General features: G+C 42.3%; 1 protein-coding gene across 1 annotated transcript; it reads left to right on the forward strand.

The window, feature by feature from the left end:
- Nucleotides 1-891: 891 nt before the first annotated feature.
- On the forward strand, nucleotides 892-10,879 carry LOC105030605 (immunoglobulin superfamily member 3). The gene is made up of 10 exons (XM_020054587.2): nucleotides 892-1,081; nucleotides 2,832-3,206; nucleotides 4,296-4,712; nucleotides 6,512-6,919; nucleotides 7,156-7,545; nucleotides 8,029-8,400; nucleotides 8,749-9,162; nucleotides 9,257-9,646; nucleotides 9,757-10,179; nucleotides 10,272-10,879. The coding sequence occupies exons 1-10, from the start codon at nucleotides 1,012-1,014 to the stop codon at nucleotides 10,496-10,498; spliced, it is 3,486 nt and encodes a 1,161-aa protein (XP_019910146.2). The 5' UTR covers nucleotides 892-1,011; the 3' UTR covers nucleotides 10,499-10,879.
- The last annotated feature ends 6,899 nt before the right edge of the window (nucleotides 10,880-17,778 follow it).

Below are 17,778 nucleotides of genomic sequence, written 5' to 3' on the forward strand. Positions count from 1 at the left end.
CTGGGACTTGACTGTTGGAAACCTCCCACCTCTTCTACCCTATGTACAGGCACACACACACACACACATACACATACAGGTTTGATCATTTGTACTCATCAATGGTCAGCCAGGGCAAGCAGTAAGCAGATTCTCTTTTCTCTAACTTCATGCCCTGGCTACGGACATCACTTATTCATGGTATAAAAGACATATTCCCTCAGTGAATCTTATGTAGTATTTTATATTTCTTCGGGGGCCTGTCTTTTGCTTCCAGGACTCTTGTGACAAATTACCAGGTTGTCTTAGTTGTTGCAGTTATAGGTTAAGACCCGCTGTGCTGCTCTGTTGAAGTTGAGCTGCTCTGTTGAGGGAAAGATATTCGTCATCCCCTCGTCACCATTATGTTTCTCATTGTCCACTAGGTGGCAGTGTCGGTTAACCGTTAACGGTATTTAGGTTTCCATCCCTGGTGGAAAAAAAGTATAATTTTATGCTGAGACAAGTGTAATAAAAATTATGACTTAGAATGAGGCTGATTTGAGATATTTTCACTGTAAAGTCACTCTCTCACTCTCACACAAACACACACATTTATTTAGCTATTCAAAGTTGACTGCCATTACAAAAATCATTTTACTAATTCAAACAAATCCCTAACCTTAACCTTTATCCTAACCTTAACTTCGACCTAACCTATCCTTAACTCCCATAACCTAACATTTATGACTAAACTTAACCTAGCTCTAATGCCTTACCCTAACACCAGTTGTAAGTTATACACACCTACACTGGCACACACACACATACATACACAAACTGCCCATATAAACCCATGTGTCGATCTCCATAGCGTCTGTCTGAGTTAACAGGAAACCACAATCTATCACTTCTCAGTCTGTATGCAGGAAGTAGACAACCCCATATATTAACGCTTAGCAGAGCAGACAGACAACATCGGGCAGACAGCAAGGTGATAACTGTATTTGTACAGTCATTTCCACTGGCGTTTTGTTCAATTAGGAGGGAAGGATGGGAGGTGTCCAGCACAACCTGTGGGTCCCTGGTGTTCTGTTCCTCCTGGGTGGACTCATCCAATGGGGTACGTGCTTCATCCGTTTACCGCCCACATCTCCATCCCTGCCAAGGGGTACCGGTTAGCTGGCAAAAGGAACTACAGTAAACTACTTTAAAAGATTAGAGCACATTGAAGAGCACTGTAGTTTTACAGTAAGTGTAGGACTAGAGTTCTCTGCGTAAACAAACAAAGTGTTGGTCAGAGCCCCACTTCTTTCTGACTTTGAAATCAACGAAGTGTGAATCACTGAGTTGCATTTTAGTGTCCTTTTGTCAGATGGTGGCAGTGGACTATCAATAAGATTGGAGTTCTTCATCAGTGTTTCTAAAGCTTCTCTCTCCATGGTTGGTCCACTGATGAAACTTTACGAAATACCCATGTCTACTGGGAATGTTTCTGCATTCGTTGCAACAGGCACAGTGAAAACACTTCATCTGACATAACCCGGCACTGGAAAACTATTTACAATCGTTTGCAATGTAACGACAGAATGCACTGATGTGTTTCACACTATGAAATAAGTGCACATTGTTACGCTTTGGAAACCTGGTTGATTAAACAATTCCTGCATTGTCTACTCGAGCCACTTCGGTTAGGTGATTTTAAGTAACCTTGGCCTTCTGTTGTATGGGCTAACTAGTGGTTTGCATATTGCGATGTGTCCTCTGAAGTTTTGTACTCTTCTGCATATGAAATCTATGACAAAAACGACGCTGAAAGCAGTGCCCTGGATCTACAGCACTGTGGTTAGGGTATTGTCCTCTCTAGCGTTGAAGGTATTCTATGATCTCCCACTGTAGATGTCTTTCTTGGTCTACCATGACATTTGCCATTGCTGAGCTCAGTAGTTCTTATTGCACCAGTCAACTCTGGCACGCTAAATGATTTGGCTAAGTCTCAGATGGATTTATTCAGAATCTCAGAGGGTCGGCCCACTAAAACTATACCATCTTAATTTGCATTGATATGATTTGGTCCTCCTGTTGTCGGACCCCAACAACACTGTCAGAAGTGTTGATTCTGAAGCCCATCATTTGAATGGACACGGACGGTTTTCTTCTGCATGGATTCAAAATATATACATAAATGTACACATGCAAGCCTGCTTAGTAAGAAACCGATGTGAAGACTATTGTCCAAAGTACAGGTAAACAGGGGGGACTGTTTACAAAACCAGCTGTTATATCTTAATTATACTGTATATATTAATGAAAATATGTTCAAATAATTCTGCATTTCATTCAGCATTTCAAACCGATCGTTATTGTATCCTTTCAAGTTCAAATGCTTAACAGAGCCAAATAACAAAGCCTGTCACTGTAAAAAAAATTCTACATTTAGGTATTTCTGCATTGACAAAAGTAATTTCCTCTAATTACAGTTTTTGACTATTGCTTACACACTTTTTGCTTATTATGTCAAAACTCTACACACAAGACAAACAGACATAGCACTTGGAGATTAACAACTCACATGTAACTGGTTTTTGGGCAGAATTTTGCTTTATTTATGACAGAAATTGTGGGAAAAGTTAATAGACAGAGTTTTTGCTTAAAGTGTGGTGGGCTGGATTCCAACCCATGCTTCAGTGAGGCTATGTAGGCAGCTGGACCAACAGGACATTTCTCATTCTGAATGATATCTTCCTGCATTTTAGAACATTTCTGGTGTACCTATTGCTTTTTAACATGCTTCCTGTGTTTTAAAATAATCCCTGTATACATCCTGTATTTTAATAAGATACTTCCTGTGTTTTCTTATGCGCCCTATCTAGGAGGTGCCATAGTCCTTGTGGAGTTCCAGTCTGGCCCTCTGTATCGTGTGATTGGCCACCCTCTCTCCATCTCCTGCAATGTGAGTGGCTTCTCTAACCCGTTGGCCCAGCAGGACTTCCAGCTGTCCATCTACAAGCCAAACAAGCCTGGCCTTGAAATCCAGATCATCAGCACAATTGACAAAGACTTTTCGATGGGTGGATACGGCAGACGCGTCAGGGCGGGGGAGATAAGTGTGGAGCGCCTGTCGGTGACCTCCGTCCTCTTCAAAGTGATGAGTCTGGAGGAGGGGGATGAGGGCGAGTACGAGTGTCACACCCCAAACTCAGAAACAATCTATCTTGGGACATACCATGCCAGGACCACCGTGAACGGTAATGTCTTTAAATCATCCTCTCATATAATGTTTGCTTTAGTCAGCCTTTCTCAAAGAAATTTGCACCGAGGATTTTGCCCGTAGTTTGTGTAGAAATAAATATTGACCATTAACTGTTTATGAAAAACACATGTTTTTGTTTCCATTTCTACTGTCCTAAAAACACAATGAATTGTTTTAACAATTCTAAAACATGGTCCATTAAGCAATTTTATTTTCTAGTTCAGGACACACTGGGGCTATTGGAAACAATTACGTGATAAAACATTTCATATTTGGCCTTTAGCCTATTCCTATAATGTTAAAAATACACCTATTGTAAATATATATTTGTATTTCAAATAGTTAAACCACATAAAAATATAAAGAATTTAGGTCTATGGTTTAGAATGACTGCCGTGTATTGGAATGTTTTTGAAGTTCAAGAAATGTCAGAGATCATCAAGTGATAACCGACTCAAGAAAAGAAGATGTCAATTGATTTGAATTGAGATTATTCCACAGTCCCTTTTAAACTTTCATACACATTCTTAGCATAATAGAGGGAAGCTGACAACATCCATGTTACCGAGAGTCATTAATTAAAAGGGTCATAGTAGCCAATAGCTTAAAAGATTCAAAACATTGAGTCAAATTGGTAGAAGTAAAAAAAAAAAAGCACTATATCATGGACGCGGTGGTCTCCAGACCTGGATGTGAGAAAAGTTGGCCTAGAGGACAATGCCTTCTGTGGCTGTCGCATATCTATCATCCCCACGCAGGGAAGGAAATATTTCTAGGCAGGTAGTTTGTCTTGTGACATTTTGCCTTTTGAAATATTCCATGGTAAAGAATTTTGACACTTGCTATTTTAACGTTCAGCCTTATAGTCCGGTTAGCCAGTGACAAAACTTCTGATAGTAGTTTTTACCGACTCTGAGTTACCGTACATTGTGTTCCAGAGTTTGAGGCAATTCAAATTCAGGGCATTCAGATAAAAAACTAAAATAACCCCTATTTTCTTGGTGACACAGTCAAGTCCACAATGTATCAGTCAACCAGTACAGAACCATGCTACAATGCCCATCCATCAAACATGTTTCCACAGTGATTGAGGACACCCTGACTGCGACCTCAAATGACCCTCCCTCCTTAAGCCTATCAGAGGGCGACACCATAACTCTGCAATGCCTCGCCTCCAGCAACACTTATCAGCACACCCACCTGTCCGTCACTTGGTATTTCCATGGAGATGGAGAGGCCTCACCCCACCCAATAATCGTTCTTAACCAATATTTGATTGTGACTCCGGGTCTGGGGTTTGAGCATCGGTACCAGGCAGGATTAATTGGTCTGGATAAGGTGGAAGATGTCACCTACAGGCTGAGGATGTCCAGGATTGAGATGTCCGATGTGGGACGGATCTACTGTCAGGCCCAGGAATGGATCCAAGACCCAGACAGGAGCTGGTATGCAATCAACCAGAAAAACGCACCGGCAACTACTTTAAAGATCAAAGCCATTGGTGAGAACACCTTGGTCCAGGTTTTGCCTTGGTCCAGACGGGTTTACACACACTGTACATGCCAATACAGGTGCTGGTCATGAAATTAGAATATCATCAAAAAGTTGATTTATTTCAGTAATTCCATTCAAAAAGTTAAACTTGTATATTATATTCATTCATTACACACAGACTGATATACTTCAAAAGTTTATTTCTTTTAATTGTGATGATTATAACTGACAACTAATGAAAATCCCAAATTCAGTATCTCAGAAAATTTGAATTTTACTTAAGACCAATACAAAAAAAGGATTTTTAAAAATGTTGGCCAACTGAAAAGTATAAACAGGAAAAGTATGAGCATGCACAGTACTCAATACTTAGTTGGGGCTCCTTTTGCCTGAATTACAGCAGCAATGCGGCGTGGCATGGAGTCGATCAGTCTGTGGTTCTGCTCAGGTGTTATGAGAGTCCAGGTTGCTCTGATAGTGGCCTTCAGCTCTTCTGCATTGTTGGGTCTGGTGTATCGCATCTTCCTCTTCACAATACCCCATAGATTTTCTATAGGGTTAAGGTCAGGCGAGTTTGCTGGCCAATTAAGAACAGGGATACCATGGTCCTTAAACCAGGTACTGGTAGCTTTGGCAGTGTGTGCAGGTGCCAAGTCCTGTTGGAAAATGAAATCTGCATCTCCATAAAGTTGGTCAGCAGCAGGAAGCATGAAGTGCTCTAAAAATTCCTGGTAGATGGCTGCGTTGACCTTGGACCTCAGAAAACACAGTGGACCAACACCAGCAGATGGCATGGCACCCCAAACCATCACTGACTGTGGAAACTTTACACTGGACTTCAAGCAACGTGGATTCTGTGCCTCTCCTCTCTTCCTCCAGACTCTGGGACCTTGATTTACAAAGGAAATGCTAAATTTACTTTAATCAGAGAACATAACTCAGCAGCAGTCCAGTCCTTTTAGTCCCGGCGAGACACTTCTGACGCTGTGTCTTGTTCAAGAGTGGCTTGACACAAGGAATGCGACAGCTGAAACCTATGTCTTGCATACGTCTGTGCGTGGTGGTTCTTGAAGCACTGACTCCAGCTGCAGTCCACTCTTTGTGAATCTCCCCCACATTTTTGAATGGCTTTTGTGTCACAATCCTCTCCAGGGTGCAATAGGGTTATCCCTATTGCTTGTACACTTTTTTCTACCACATCTTTTCCTTCCCTTTGCCTCTCTAATAATGTGCTTGGACACAGAGCCCTGTGACACAGAGCCTCCTTAGCAATGACCTTTTGTGTCTTGCCCTCCTTGTGCAAGGTGTCAATGGTTGTCTTTTGGACAGCTGTCAAGTCAGCAGTCTTCCCCATGATTGTGTTGCCTACAGAACTAGACTGAGAGACCATTTAAAGGCCTTTGCAGGTGTTTTGGGTTAATTAGCTGATTAGAGTGTGGCACCAGGTGTCTTCAATATTGAACCTTTTCACAATATTCAAATTTCCTGAGATACTGAATTTGGGGTTTTCATTAGTTGTCAGTTATAATCATCAAAATTGAAAATAAATAAACACTTGAAATATATCAGTCTGTGTGGAATGAATGTATACATTAAACAAGTTTCACTTTTTGAATGGAATTACTGAAATAAATCAACTTTTTGATGATATTCAAATTGTATTTCGTTTTGTGCAAATATCCCGTCACGCTTTGCCTGATTTACTGTAAGTGAACGCTGAGATTGATTGCGAGAGATTCTGAGCAATTTGTTTCCTGTCTGTCTGATAGGAGATTCTGACTGATTCCCCATCTTTATCTCTCTCAGAGGTGGCTCCAGACACAGGTTCTATGAGGGTGCACATGACAGTGGACAAAGCACAGCTCCAGGAGGGGGAGGAGCTGTCCGTGAGGTGCACTGTGGATGCCCGAGGCATGGCGGGGCAGTTCTTCTCGGTTGCCTGGATTAAGGACAACCAGGAGCTGGCCAAGATTGGGCCCACAGGGGTCCTGTCTGTGGGGCCTGAGTACGAGGGGCAACAGAGAAGAGGTGAGCTACGAGCTGTCCGACTGGATGAGGAGAAGACCCACCTGCTTACCCTGAAGCCCATCCGAATCCAGGACCAGGGAGTGTTCCACTGCAGGGCCTGGTCACATGAGAGTGGCGGGAATGGGGTGTTCACACAGGGACCCAGTCAGGACTCCCCAACTGAGCCTATCACCATCAAAGCTACAGGTGAGCGATCAGACCAGAGCAAATCGGGAAATTAATGCTACAGATGAGCAATCAAGTAGAAAGCCATTCCAAATCAGAGCTCCAGATGAGACCTGTAGGAGTTTCACCAGTTTCTATTTGCTGCAAAGCCTAACAACACCAAAGTTCAGTTTGTAAAGTTCAGGTCTGACTTCCGTAATGACATTGATATAGTCATCACACCAATCACATGCCTCGGGCACCTTGTCTTTTCTCAGAAAGTGGTTTGGCTGTTGCCATGGAGACTGTAATGGTAAACATCAGCGAGGGAGGTGAGCTACGACTCACCTGTAAAGTGAGTGGGGTCATGGGTCAGCTGTCCGTCACCTGGCAACACAGAGCTGTCTCCACGGCAACGAGCCCCTTCACTGATGTCATCGGCCTGAGCCGGGTGGGCGTGCTGGAAGTGGGGGCGGAGTTTAAGCAGCGTAAGGTTGGTGCCCTGCGGCCCGCGGTGGACACGTTCATCCTGGCGCTGAGTGATGTCACGTCTTCGGACGCAGGAACGTATCAGTGCATCGTCTCTGAGTGGACCACAGAAACGGACGGCAACGCCAAGAAAGAGCACAGCCAATCACAGGCCGGCCACGTGGAGATCCTTCCTGTGGGTAAGAGCACTTGCTGTGAGGTTGAGAGAGGGAAGTCAGCCTGGGCAGACAAAACAGAGAAGTGAAGACAAACTAGCGGTTTGTCATTCATTTATTTCGTTTCCTTTAACCCTACACAAAGACTTATTCTTCAAAGTTGTAAATATCAACTGAGACAAGTAGCATGAGGCAGACTTTCAGTTCCTACATAATCTATGAAAAGGTAAAGGTCTTGACCACTGATCTCTCAGATTTCAGATGTGCATCTTTGTTTCTTCAAATACTATAGTAGCTATTGGCTAACTAAATCGGCTGTTGACAACATTACCTTTTCACCTGCAAAATCTAGCCTTGTGGATCAGTAGTCCTTCTATCAAAAGCAGAACATCTTATGAAAATGTACTAAAAAAAAAAAGAATGGAAAAAGAAACAATTTGTTTTGGGTTTTCCTCGAGGCCCATATTGTATCATGTGTGATGCCTAATCATTGCCCCGGCCTGGCAGAGTCTCTGGTGACGGTGGACCTGAGGAGCCGTGATGCCCAGGTGGTGGAGGGGGGTGAGGCCGAGCTGGTGTGTCGTGTGCGGGGGCCCATTCCGGTCAATGTGAGGTGGAGTCTGAAGCGTGAGGGGGAGTCGGCTCCAGAGGACATCCTGGCGCTGTCGAACACCGGGGACATCACCTGGCGTGGCGACCCGGGCAACTACCAGTTGAGCGTGACAACCAGTCCAAACCAGGTGCTTCACAAACTGCGTGTCGTCAAAGCGAGCCGCAGGGAAGCGGGTCAATACAGATGTGAGATCTCAGCGTTCATGCAGGGAAGATACAGGAAGCCACAGAGTTCCAACCAGCTGGCTGTGTCCATCCAGACTCCAGGTAAGACTGGTCAAAGGTTACAGGTACACCTGAGTTTAGGGTCTCAGCCCCGATCACATGTTCGTTATCTCTTTCTGCTCCAGAGAGTACCAACTTATTATGGTTTCCTCCCACTCTGCATGCCTCTCCCTCACTCTCTCCTTCTAACCCTCTCTCTCTCCCCTACACCCCCTCTCTAACGCCCTCTGCTACTCCTCCCACTCTCTCTACCTTTCAGGCTCCCTTTTCTTTACTCACCCCTTCTTCCCCACTTTCTCCCTTTTCCTAAAGCTGTTTCCTTCTCTCCACACTGCCTCTCTCTCTTTCTATATCTCTAACCTTCTCTCTGTATCTATCTGTCTCTCTCAGTCAGTGACTTTAGTGTGGATAACATAGATAAGAAGCTGGTGGTCAAAGAGGGGAATGAGGTGGAGCTGACCTGCACATTGACCACTGTTGCTGACCCCGCCTCTGTCTACGCCCTCACCTGGTTCTACACAAAGCCTAGCTCCTCCTCCTCTCCCAGAGTTCCCCTGGTGATTCTGGGCCATGATGGCATCTTAAAGTACCCAGAGGACCAGGAAAACCAGGGCCTGCGAGGGAGGCTGATCTTCTCCAGGCCTACTCAAAGAACCTTTCAGCTGGGCCTGCAGAGAGCTCATCAGGGTGACAGTGGAGCCTACCAATGCCAAGTGGACCAGTACAAACTCAGTAATGGTGGCAATTGGGAACGAACTGCTTCAGCCCAATCAGGCACAACTGACCTCACTGTGAAGCCCAGAGGTATCCCTGCTGTCCGTGTGACCATATATTGTACTAAGCTTGCCAGTCCAAAGTTGTTTGATTGTACAGAGTGTCTCCCTCTGTCCTTCCCCAGAGAGTCTACTCACCCTGTCCTCAAGCCCCTCCCTCCTGGATCAGAGCCTCAACACAGACATACAAATGGAATGCTCAATCGTCAGGGCAACATCTGAATCCTCCCGCTTTGCTGTCACCTGGTTGTCCCAGAAAGGGGAGCGTAATGAGACAATTCTCAGCTCAGACTCTGATGCTGTGGTAACTCCAAGGGCGGGACTAAGCACAGATCAGAGAATCAGTATAAGAAGACTTAAAGGGCAGAGCTTCGAGCTGACCATCCGACAAGCCCGTATCAGCGATAGTGGGATGTATTTCTGCGTGGTAGAGGAGTGGCTACAGCATCCTCTTGGCCATTGGTACAAGCTCATGTCGTCTTCTGCAGCCATTAAACTCAGTCTAAAAGATACAGGTGGGTTCTCCTGATGATAAGGCAGAACAACACCAGCGGTAGGAGGAAATTCATCAACTCTATAAAGTATCTTGTGCTAATTCGTACATTCTCTGTCAATCTCTCCCCAGTAAGTGACCTTAGTGTTAACATGACAGATTTGGTGATTGAGGGCCAAGAGGGGAAGGAAGTACAGTTGAACTGTTCTTTAAACTCAGATGACCCCGCCTCTCTCTATGGCCTCACCTGGTTCTACACGAAACCTGGCTCCTCCTCCTCTCCCAGAGTTCCCCTGGTGATTCTGAGCCATGACGGCATCCTAAATTACCCGGAGGACCAGGAAAACCACAGGCAACAGGGCCTGCGAGGGAGGCTGATCTTCTCCAGGCCTACTCAAAGAACCTTTCAGCTGGGCCTGCAGAGAGCTCATCAGGGTGACAGTGGAGCCTACCAATGCCAAGTGGACCAGTACAAACTCAGTGATGATGGCAACTGGGAACAAACTGCTTCAGCCCAATCAGGCACAACTGACCTCACTGTACAAGGACTTACAGGTATTAAGTCATAACGTGTGAGCCCATGATATGAGACTAGTTCATCACAATGTGAAGGTTTTCTCATCTTCTTTTGTTCTCTCCTTTTCCAGAGTCATCTCATGAAGACAGATGTATGCCTGTTCTAGGATTTCTTATGCTTCTTGTCTGTTTCCTAGCAATTCTCATTATTGCGTTGTCAATTAAGTTGAAAGGGCGGGGCTCAGCAGGAAAAAAGAAACAAACCACCTCTCTCTGGGCAGAGGTAAAAGATGTTGAGGTTGAGTTGAGAGGGAATGAGTTTAAGGAGAAGATAAGTAGTGGCGGAGAGGATGAGTAGTGACAGGGCTAGGGGATGAGTAGCGACAAGGCTATAGGATAAGTAGCGACAGGGCTAGAGGATGAGTAGAGAGGATGTGTACAGAGAGATGGAGAGAATGTGTAGACAGAGGGGTGACAGGATGAGTAGTGGGCGATGTAGGTCAGGGAGGGATGATGAGATAGGGACGATTTTCTGCATTTCAAGAGACTATTTCCAGCCACTGTGCGTCAATTTCTTACTGCTTGCTCTTTTGAGTTAAGACTTGGTGTCTTCATAGAGACTTTTGCGACAACTGCTGTTTTGAAAATGGCTTTAGTAAATTAATTAATACATTTGTATTTTTTTATTGATATGTGAGAGAACAGGAAAGGGAATGGGATAGCAATGTATAAAATATGATAATGTAATATTTTGTAGTAATATCCCATTTTCTATTCTAACCATAGCACACATTATCTTTGTATACACAAGCGAATTACAGCTGCACACATTATCTTCCCTTAGGTCCACTCAGAATTTGAACTTGAACCAACAATTCTGTAACTTTGAGACAGGTTTGGACACATTTTGAAGAAAGAAATTACATTTGATTTGGAATGGAACTGTCCGGGGCTTGGGCTAAGGAAAAATGGAAAATAGGGTTTTGGATGCAGTTATTAAATGTGGTTTTAAATGTTTCCCTAAAACGATGAGTCAGTGTTCAGTGACGAGCCACAGTGACACCTGCTTGCAGATGCATTGAAACCGTTGATGATAAGACGGATCATTAAGTTTGTATGAATGCGTTGTTCACAAATATTATATTTATGAATTGTTGAAAGATATTCCACCATGTTCTGTACTGACTTGTGTCAACATTTGGCCACGAGACCAGAATAGTTTATTTCTTTGAGTTGGGGCTGCGAAATAACTATCAGAACTATTTCATGATATCAGAACATTTTGTCTGGACAGTTAAGATCCAAAAAGTATTGATTCTCAAATCGTGACACTGTGAGTGTTATGTAGTTTGTAATCATCGTTGTCTGACTTCCTTCATATTTCACTAATGCTGATAAGATTGAAAAACTTTGTCAGCATTAGTCTATGTGAAAATTAATCTCTCAATCGCAGGTGCAAATGTGGTTTGTTTAATCAACTCTCTCTGTATTAGATTTGCATAAACAACAAATGTTTCCATCCAGCCAATTGATTACAATTAAAATGGCATAAACCCTCAATGGCGAAGTACACTCTAAAATATTTCAACCTCTGGAAGCCTCAGTCATTGCTAAACTCATTCTAAGTTCTGCAACATAATGACTTTGTTCACCCCTACCAACTTCATCGATCTGATGTGTCAGAGGAATCTCTGGTCTGCGGTCTGACTGTCATCTATGTAGGTCACAGCAGTCACGCTACAAAGAGAATGGAAATATTCAAACTTGCATAAGTGTAACCACACACACAGGAAAACAACTCCCCCTGGTGGAGACTTTGAGCAGTGCCACCAATAGCAAAGCAGCCCTTTAGTTCATTAAATTCTCAGGTTTTGCAACTATCATGACGTATTGTACGCCAGGCACTTAACAATACCAATCACATTGAAAAACTGACCTGAGCACGTCAATAAAAGATTGTCACAGAGTGTGTTTGTGTGTGTCCCCGTGCAAGCTAGCGTGCATGTTTCAGTATTTATGGAGTCTTCCAGCAGATGCTGCTCCTGCACGGTGGAACGCTGTAGGTAAGGTGATGAGAACATTACCTGGAGAGGAAACGTATCGGCGTGGGACTGCTTCCACATCTCTCTCCTGCCATCTCCCTCTCTCCTCTCTGAATTTAGCCTATCAATGTTTAACACAACCCATCTGTGTGGGAGTGTAGGAGAGATGAGAAGAGACCCTATCGCCTCCTGCTCCCTCACTTTTGAGGAAAATGACTCGGACAGGGGAGATGTTACTGGAGATGTTCTTGGCGAATAAATGAAGTGTGTACTGGTTGCATACAAGCTGTGAAAACAGAGTAAGAGTGTAAGGGGGAAAGGTGGACCTGCTCCGAGCCAGTCTGCTTTTTTCCCACACGGCCCTTACAACCACGAACTCATGGTGGGAAAACGCGTCCGAGCGCTCAGTCACTCACCGGACGACCGCAGGTTACTTTGAAGGAAATACCTGCTGACATGGCCTCCTGGCTCCTGGAGCGATGCCAGACAATCGACCTCATGTGTTGGGCTACCCCATCTCTTGGCAGCTTGACCATAGACTGGGGTGGTCAAGGCCGTTCAAGAAATGGTGTCTTAAAACACCATGTAATTTAAGAGGCCCAAGGGCAAACATTTCTAAATGAATCGAGCGCTTACATGCTACAATGCTATAGTTGCAAATGCTACAAGCAGTGGGTCTCAGGGAAAGGGGAGGTAGTGAAACAGAACAGAACACTTTTTATTTTGAGATATTTATTTTCTTCCTAAGTGGCCAAAGTCAGATGAATTCATAAATATAATTGGATTGTCTCTGCATTTTGAATAACGTTGTCGGCAGCATTTGGTTAGGTTTCTTAAAAACACTGAACGAGGTGTTTTACACGCTGTAGAATATCATCAGGATCCTCATGACCGTTTTTTTTTTACAATCACTAACATCCTTTTGACCAATCTGTAGTCGCATTCTCAGAACTCTGAACACAATTAGCACAACATCCGTTTGTTGCGGACCATACTAATTCATGTTGTTTTCACAGAATATACAGTCATTTAACATGTTCCTAAAATGCTAACATTTTCTGTACATACTCATATGACCATTATAAGCTTACCCAATACCAAAATTATGGATTTGTCTAATTTACAAATGCTTGCACACAACATACCAGAAATGAAAACTTAATGTTCAAAACCGTAAATATAGTATAAAGGCTCTACTAGGCTCTACAACAACAGCAGCTCAAAAGCTATATTGAAACAGCTGGTAAGCATTTATAAACGAACAGAGCATTACAACATTGAAAAAATAGCTGATTTACTGTTAAGTTATGTTTTATTTTAACACATTTGGAACCAAAGGTCATGTATGTAGGATTTTTTGTTGATCACTGACAGCAACTTCATGTTTCTAATATAGCTTTTATAACAGCTATGCTGCCATTTACAAATGTTTTTCTACTGTACATTTTATAAAGTAAAGGCAACACATTCACTTTTAGATAGTATGTTGCCAAAAAAAAACACTTTTGACCCTGAACCAAAACATTTTAAAGATGGTTTACAATAAAAGGAAACTGCATTGTAAACTACAATGGATTTCATATTGTCTGTTGTATGCAGGTAGAACTGAAACATAAAAAGTAATGCCATTTTTGGAATGCTATCAACTGAGTTTTTTGAATGTTGTTGCTCTTTGACTGACTATAATGTTCCTTTTAGAAAACATGTGCTAGTGTTTTGACAGAATGATCAGATACTGAGTCGAGTTTGCCCTGTTTGGACAGAGCTAATGTATGAAGAATTTGTTTTCGTATTTAGAAATGCAGAGGTGGTGTAGATGTGTTGCTGTGTTAAGAGTTAAGAAAGGGTATCTTAATTACAGGTTAACGCTTGTTAGCAATTGTAAAAAAAAATACCTAAGTAGAGCCAAGGCAGCAGCCTCTGTTACTCGTCTACAGGAAGAGACTGAAATACATACAAAACAACAATAGGCTACACGTCTTCATATGCATATGCCAAAAATATATCCGCAGTGTATTTTATTTTTATTTTAACTGTATTTTAATTTCTTAAGTAGTGTTCTTGCTTTTATCATGTATCTTGTAATTTGCTTTATGTGTATTTTACTGTCCTTGCATTGTGAAGCACTTTATAACATGATTTCGAAAGTGCTCTGTAAATAAAGATTATTATTATAGTTACATTTACAACATTCACTCCCCAGAAGTTATTTTGGGTACATTCAAAGGCCCGTCCCAAAATACAGAATTACTATTGTTTAACTAAAGGTGCTCTGTATTCTGTTGTAAAATGGAAAAGTGGCACCCTCTCTCTCTCTTAAACTGGCCTCACTAGGACAAATTATAATCTATCCGCAAACTTGTGATGGCAGTCAGAGTCAAGCATAATTCCTCCCCATTTTCTGTTTGCCAAAACTCTACACAGTTAACTCAGTTTCCTTTCAAGTGAAATAAAAAAACAAGCAATGAACAGTGTAAGGAGTCCTTAAGGCAAAATAGGTACTGGCTGATGGGAGGGGATTTCCTTTGAAAGCAACTGTTGCTGTAATTCAGCCAACTTCCACAAGGTGGGAGCAAATCGGGGATATCCCTTTTGATGTTCCATGCAGCACATGAACTCATAATCATCATCAATGTTAACAGCAATACTGGAGCACTACAAAAATGTCTCATACATTGCAATCCTGGGCTCTACTGTTCAGATTGCTTTGTCTGAAAAAGCCCTTGTATCCTAATCTCACGACAGGGTTTTGCTTTTATTGTTTATTGTTCGGGGGCTAGATCTGCTTAAAAATTGCAATTCATTTCTAACATGATTTCTATCACCTCTCTTTTTCTTTGCTCTCTTTTCTTGTCCCCATGAAAACCCACGACCTGCAACAAACCCGCCCCAACAGGTTAACCCTTCCAGTTACTGATGGACTGTATCAGAACAGATGATCCAATGATTAGAAGTCTGCAAAGTCCATACTGTTCATTTCACAGAACGCAGAGCATTCTCATCGCAGCGAATACTCTCTATATATAGAATACTCTTATATATTCAAAAGTGAAATGCACGGATGGATGTGTCGGTTGTAATTTTATGTTTTATAAACCAGCTGTCATGGCACTGGTACATCAAAGATATGTTTCCAACAGAGTTGAATTGTTTAGGGCATAGCTGTCAAACCTATTGCCCTTAAATTGAAAAGTGTACATTTGATGGTTTACATTAGTCATTTTGTGACATGCCTGGCTTTTGATTGGTGGCAAACAGTCAAGTATTTTTTTTTTTAAATAAATAGATATGCTAAAGGACTGCCTGGTTTGAAACTTCAAAGGGAGATATAGCCATTCCTTACTATTCTAGATAAATGCATATTGTAGATGAGTCTGAAGCAGGCACTTATTAATTGATTCTTTGTCAATAATGTCTAGTATGATCTTTATGATTCTGTGTGAACTAAATTTAGACAATATCTTTGCATTGCAACATTGAATGCTGATGGTTTATATATACAGCCGGGGGGAGGTGTGTTATGGTGCCAGCGTTTAGCCATGTTATATTGGATGTATATCACAAACCCCCAAGATGCCTTATTGCTGTTATTACCAATGCAATTAGAGTAGTGAAAAGTGATGTGATACAGTCTCATATCCCACAGCTATCAGCCAATCAGCAATAAGGATTTAAACCACATTTTTTAAAAATACATTTAGATACATAAGCAGGGTCTTTACATGCTCTTGCTTTACATTTCATTAAGAAATTAGACCCTCTGTAGGTCAGACAGTTTTTAGTTTATAGATAAGTAGACAACATTTTTATATAACTCTATTGGAAGACCATTGAGGCCAGGGGTTTTTAAGACCTAATTTACATACCGCAGTTCCTCTTGTGGGATATTAGGTTTTCATTTTTTTGTGGGGGCATAAGATTACGTTTGAAAATCACGAACCAAGAACATTTCATTAAATATTACATTTGATGCAGTTCTCCCTTTCAGGTTTGGAAGAATTGAGTAGATTTGTTTTAGTTTTCTCCACCCAATTATCACTGTTCTTCAGGTATATGAACCCTAATCCTTGCAGAATAATTCCCTCAACCTATTGTTCTTTGCTTATACAATAGTCAGTGCATCTGTGGAAGACTTGTCAGCACAGGTGATTCGTAATGTTTGTTTTTCTCAGTTAAGTTGTTTCTTCTCTGATCCTAATTGTTTTGGGGATTGTAATGAGCGCTCAATAAAGTTCCATACTGTACTATGACTGTGTCTGTAGAACCAATGTTACGTTTAAAGAAATCTGCTATGAATTGCTTAGCATTGGTTAAAAAAATATTCTCTGTCAATAAGCTTTGTTATGTTTTCAATATCCCCTTCATCATGAAAAGACAATCGTGGTGGCCTGAATGGATATGACTGATTCTCAATTATTATTATTTTGGGCAGTTTCAAGTTGACGGAACAAATGGTAGTTACAAACATGACCTGGGAGCAATGTGGGCTAACTGCATTGCTTAGGGCTAATTTGCATTACGAGAGAGACTATAGAATAGCTAGATAGACTTAGTTCTTACATTTAGATCTTAGTTGGCATAATCATTTCCACAGTAGTATAATTTAAGTAGTATAGACATCAATCTGAAAAAAATCAAGCGATATGCGTGAACACCACACAGAAACTGAATGCCGACACGATTGTCTTCACACTTGCAAACCTCCGGGGGAGGCTCTATCGTAAACGTGGCGCGCACTACCTGGGAAGGTGGCATCTCAAGCTAACGACATCTGCTAGTTTGCATAACAAAATAACCTTGCATTTCAAGTCTCTTTCCATATGTCTTGGAAAATGTTTCCTAACATAAAAATGACATTAGAGACAGAATTACAGATTCTTTCACCTCGCCGCCTTGGAGATTCGATTCAACAACTTTTAGTGTAAGAGCTAGTAGTGTTATATGCTCTAAACTATCAGTCTGGATGAGTCTATATCATAAAGTTGAAGTATAGTGCCCAGGTTTGTAATGACTTTCTCAATTCTAGCATCTTACAACTCCAGGTTGTTTGTCAGAACATCGATTATATTATAATCTCCTTGAGGTTCTGAGGATGGTAACTGGTTAAATGGTTCCCTTTACAATCCGTCGACACATGAAGAACTGTGTTGCTTCTGTGTTTGTGTGTGAGTCTATCTGAGTACTCTGGGTGCGCTGATGTGTGTGTTTTGGTTTTGGGGTTTGTTTAATGCACGTGTTTGTGTCTGTGACTGAGTGCGTGTGCCACTGTGATCCCCCTGAGCACATGACATGCTGTGATCACAGAGTCCTCTAAAACAGTGTTGTGTCAAGCCATTCGGAGTGACTGAATCCTTACCCATGATGACAGTGGCAGTGGGGGAACGACTGAAATAGCGTTGTGCCCCTTTTTGTGTGTCTCTGTCTACCCCCATTTCTCCCCTCATCCGCCCGTCTCCCTTCGCCCTTCTGTTTCTATTTCTCTGTCATTCTTTGTCATTCTCTCTGTTTTCTTCTCACGGTCTTCTGTCACGCTGGGATGAGGTATTACCATGTGTTTCATCCCCCTCTGCCGAGTCTGGCTCTGGCTGGCTGTCTG

This window comes from Esox lucius, chromosome 16 (genome assembly GCF_011004845.1).
Source record: "Esox lucius isolate fEsoLuc1 chromosome 16, fEsoLuc1.pri, whole genome shotgun sequence".
Classification (NCBI taxonomy): domain Eukaryota; kingdom Metazoa; phylum Chordata; class Actinopteri; order Esociformes; family Esocidae; genus Esox; species Esox lucius.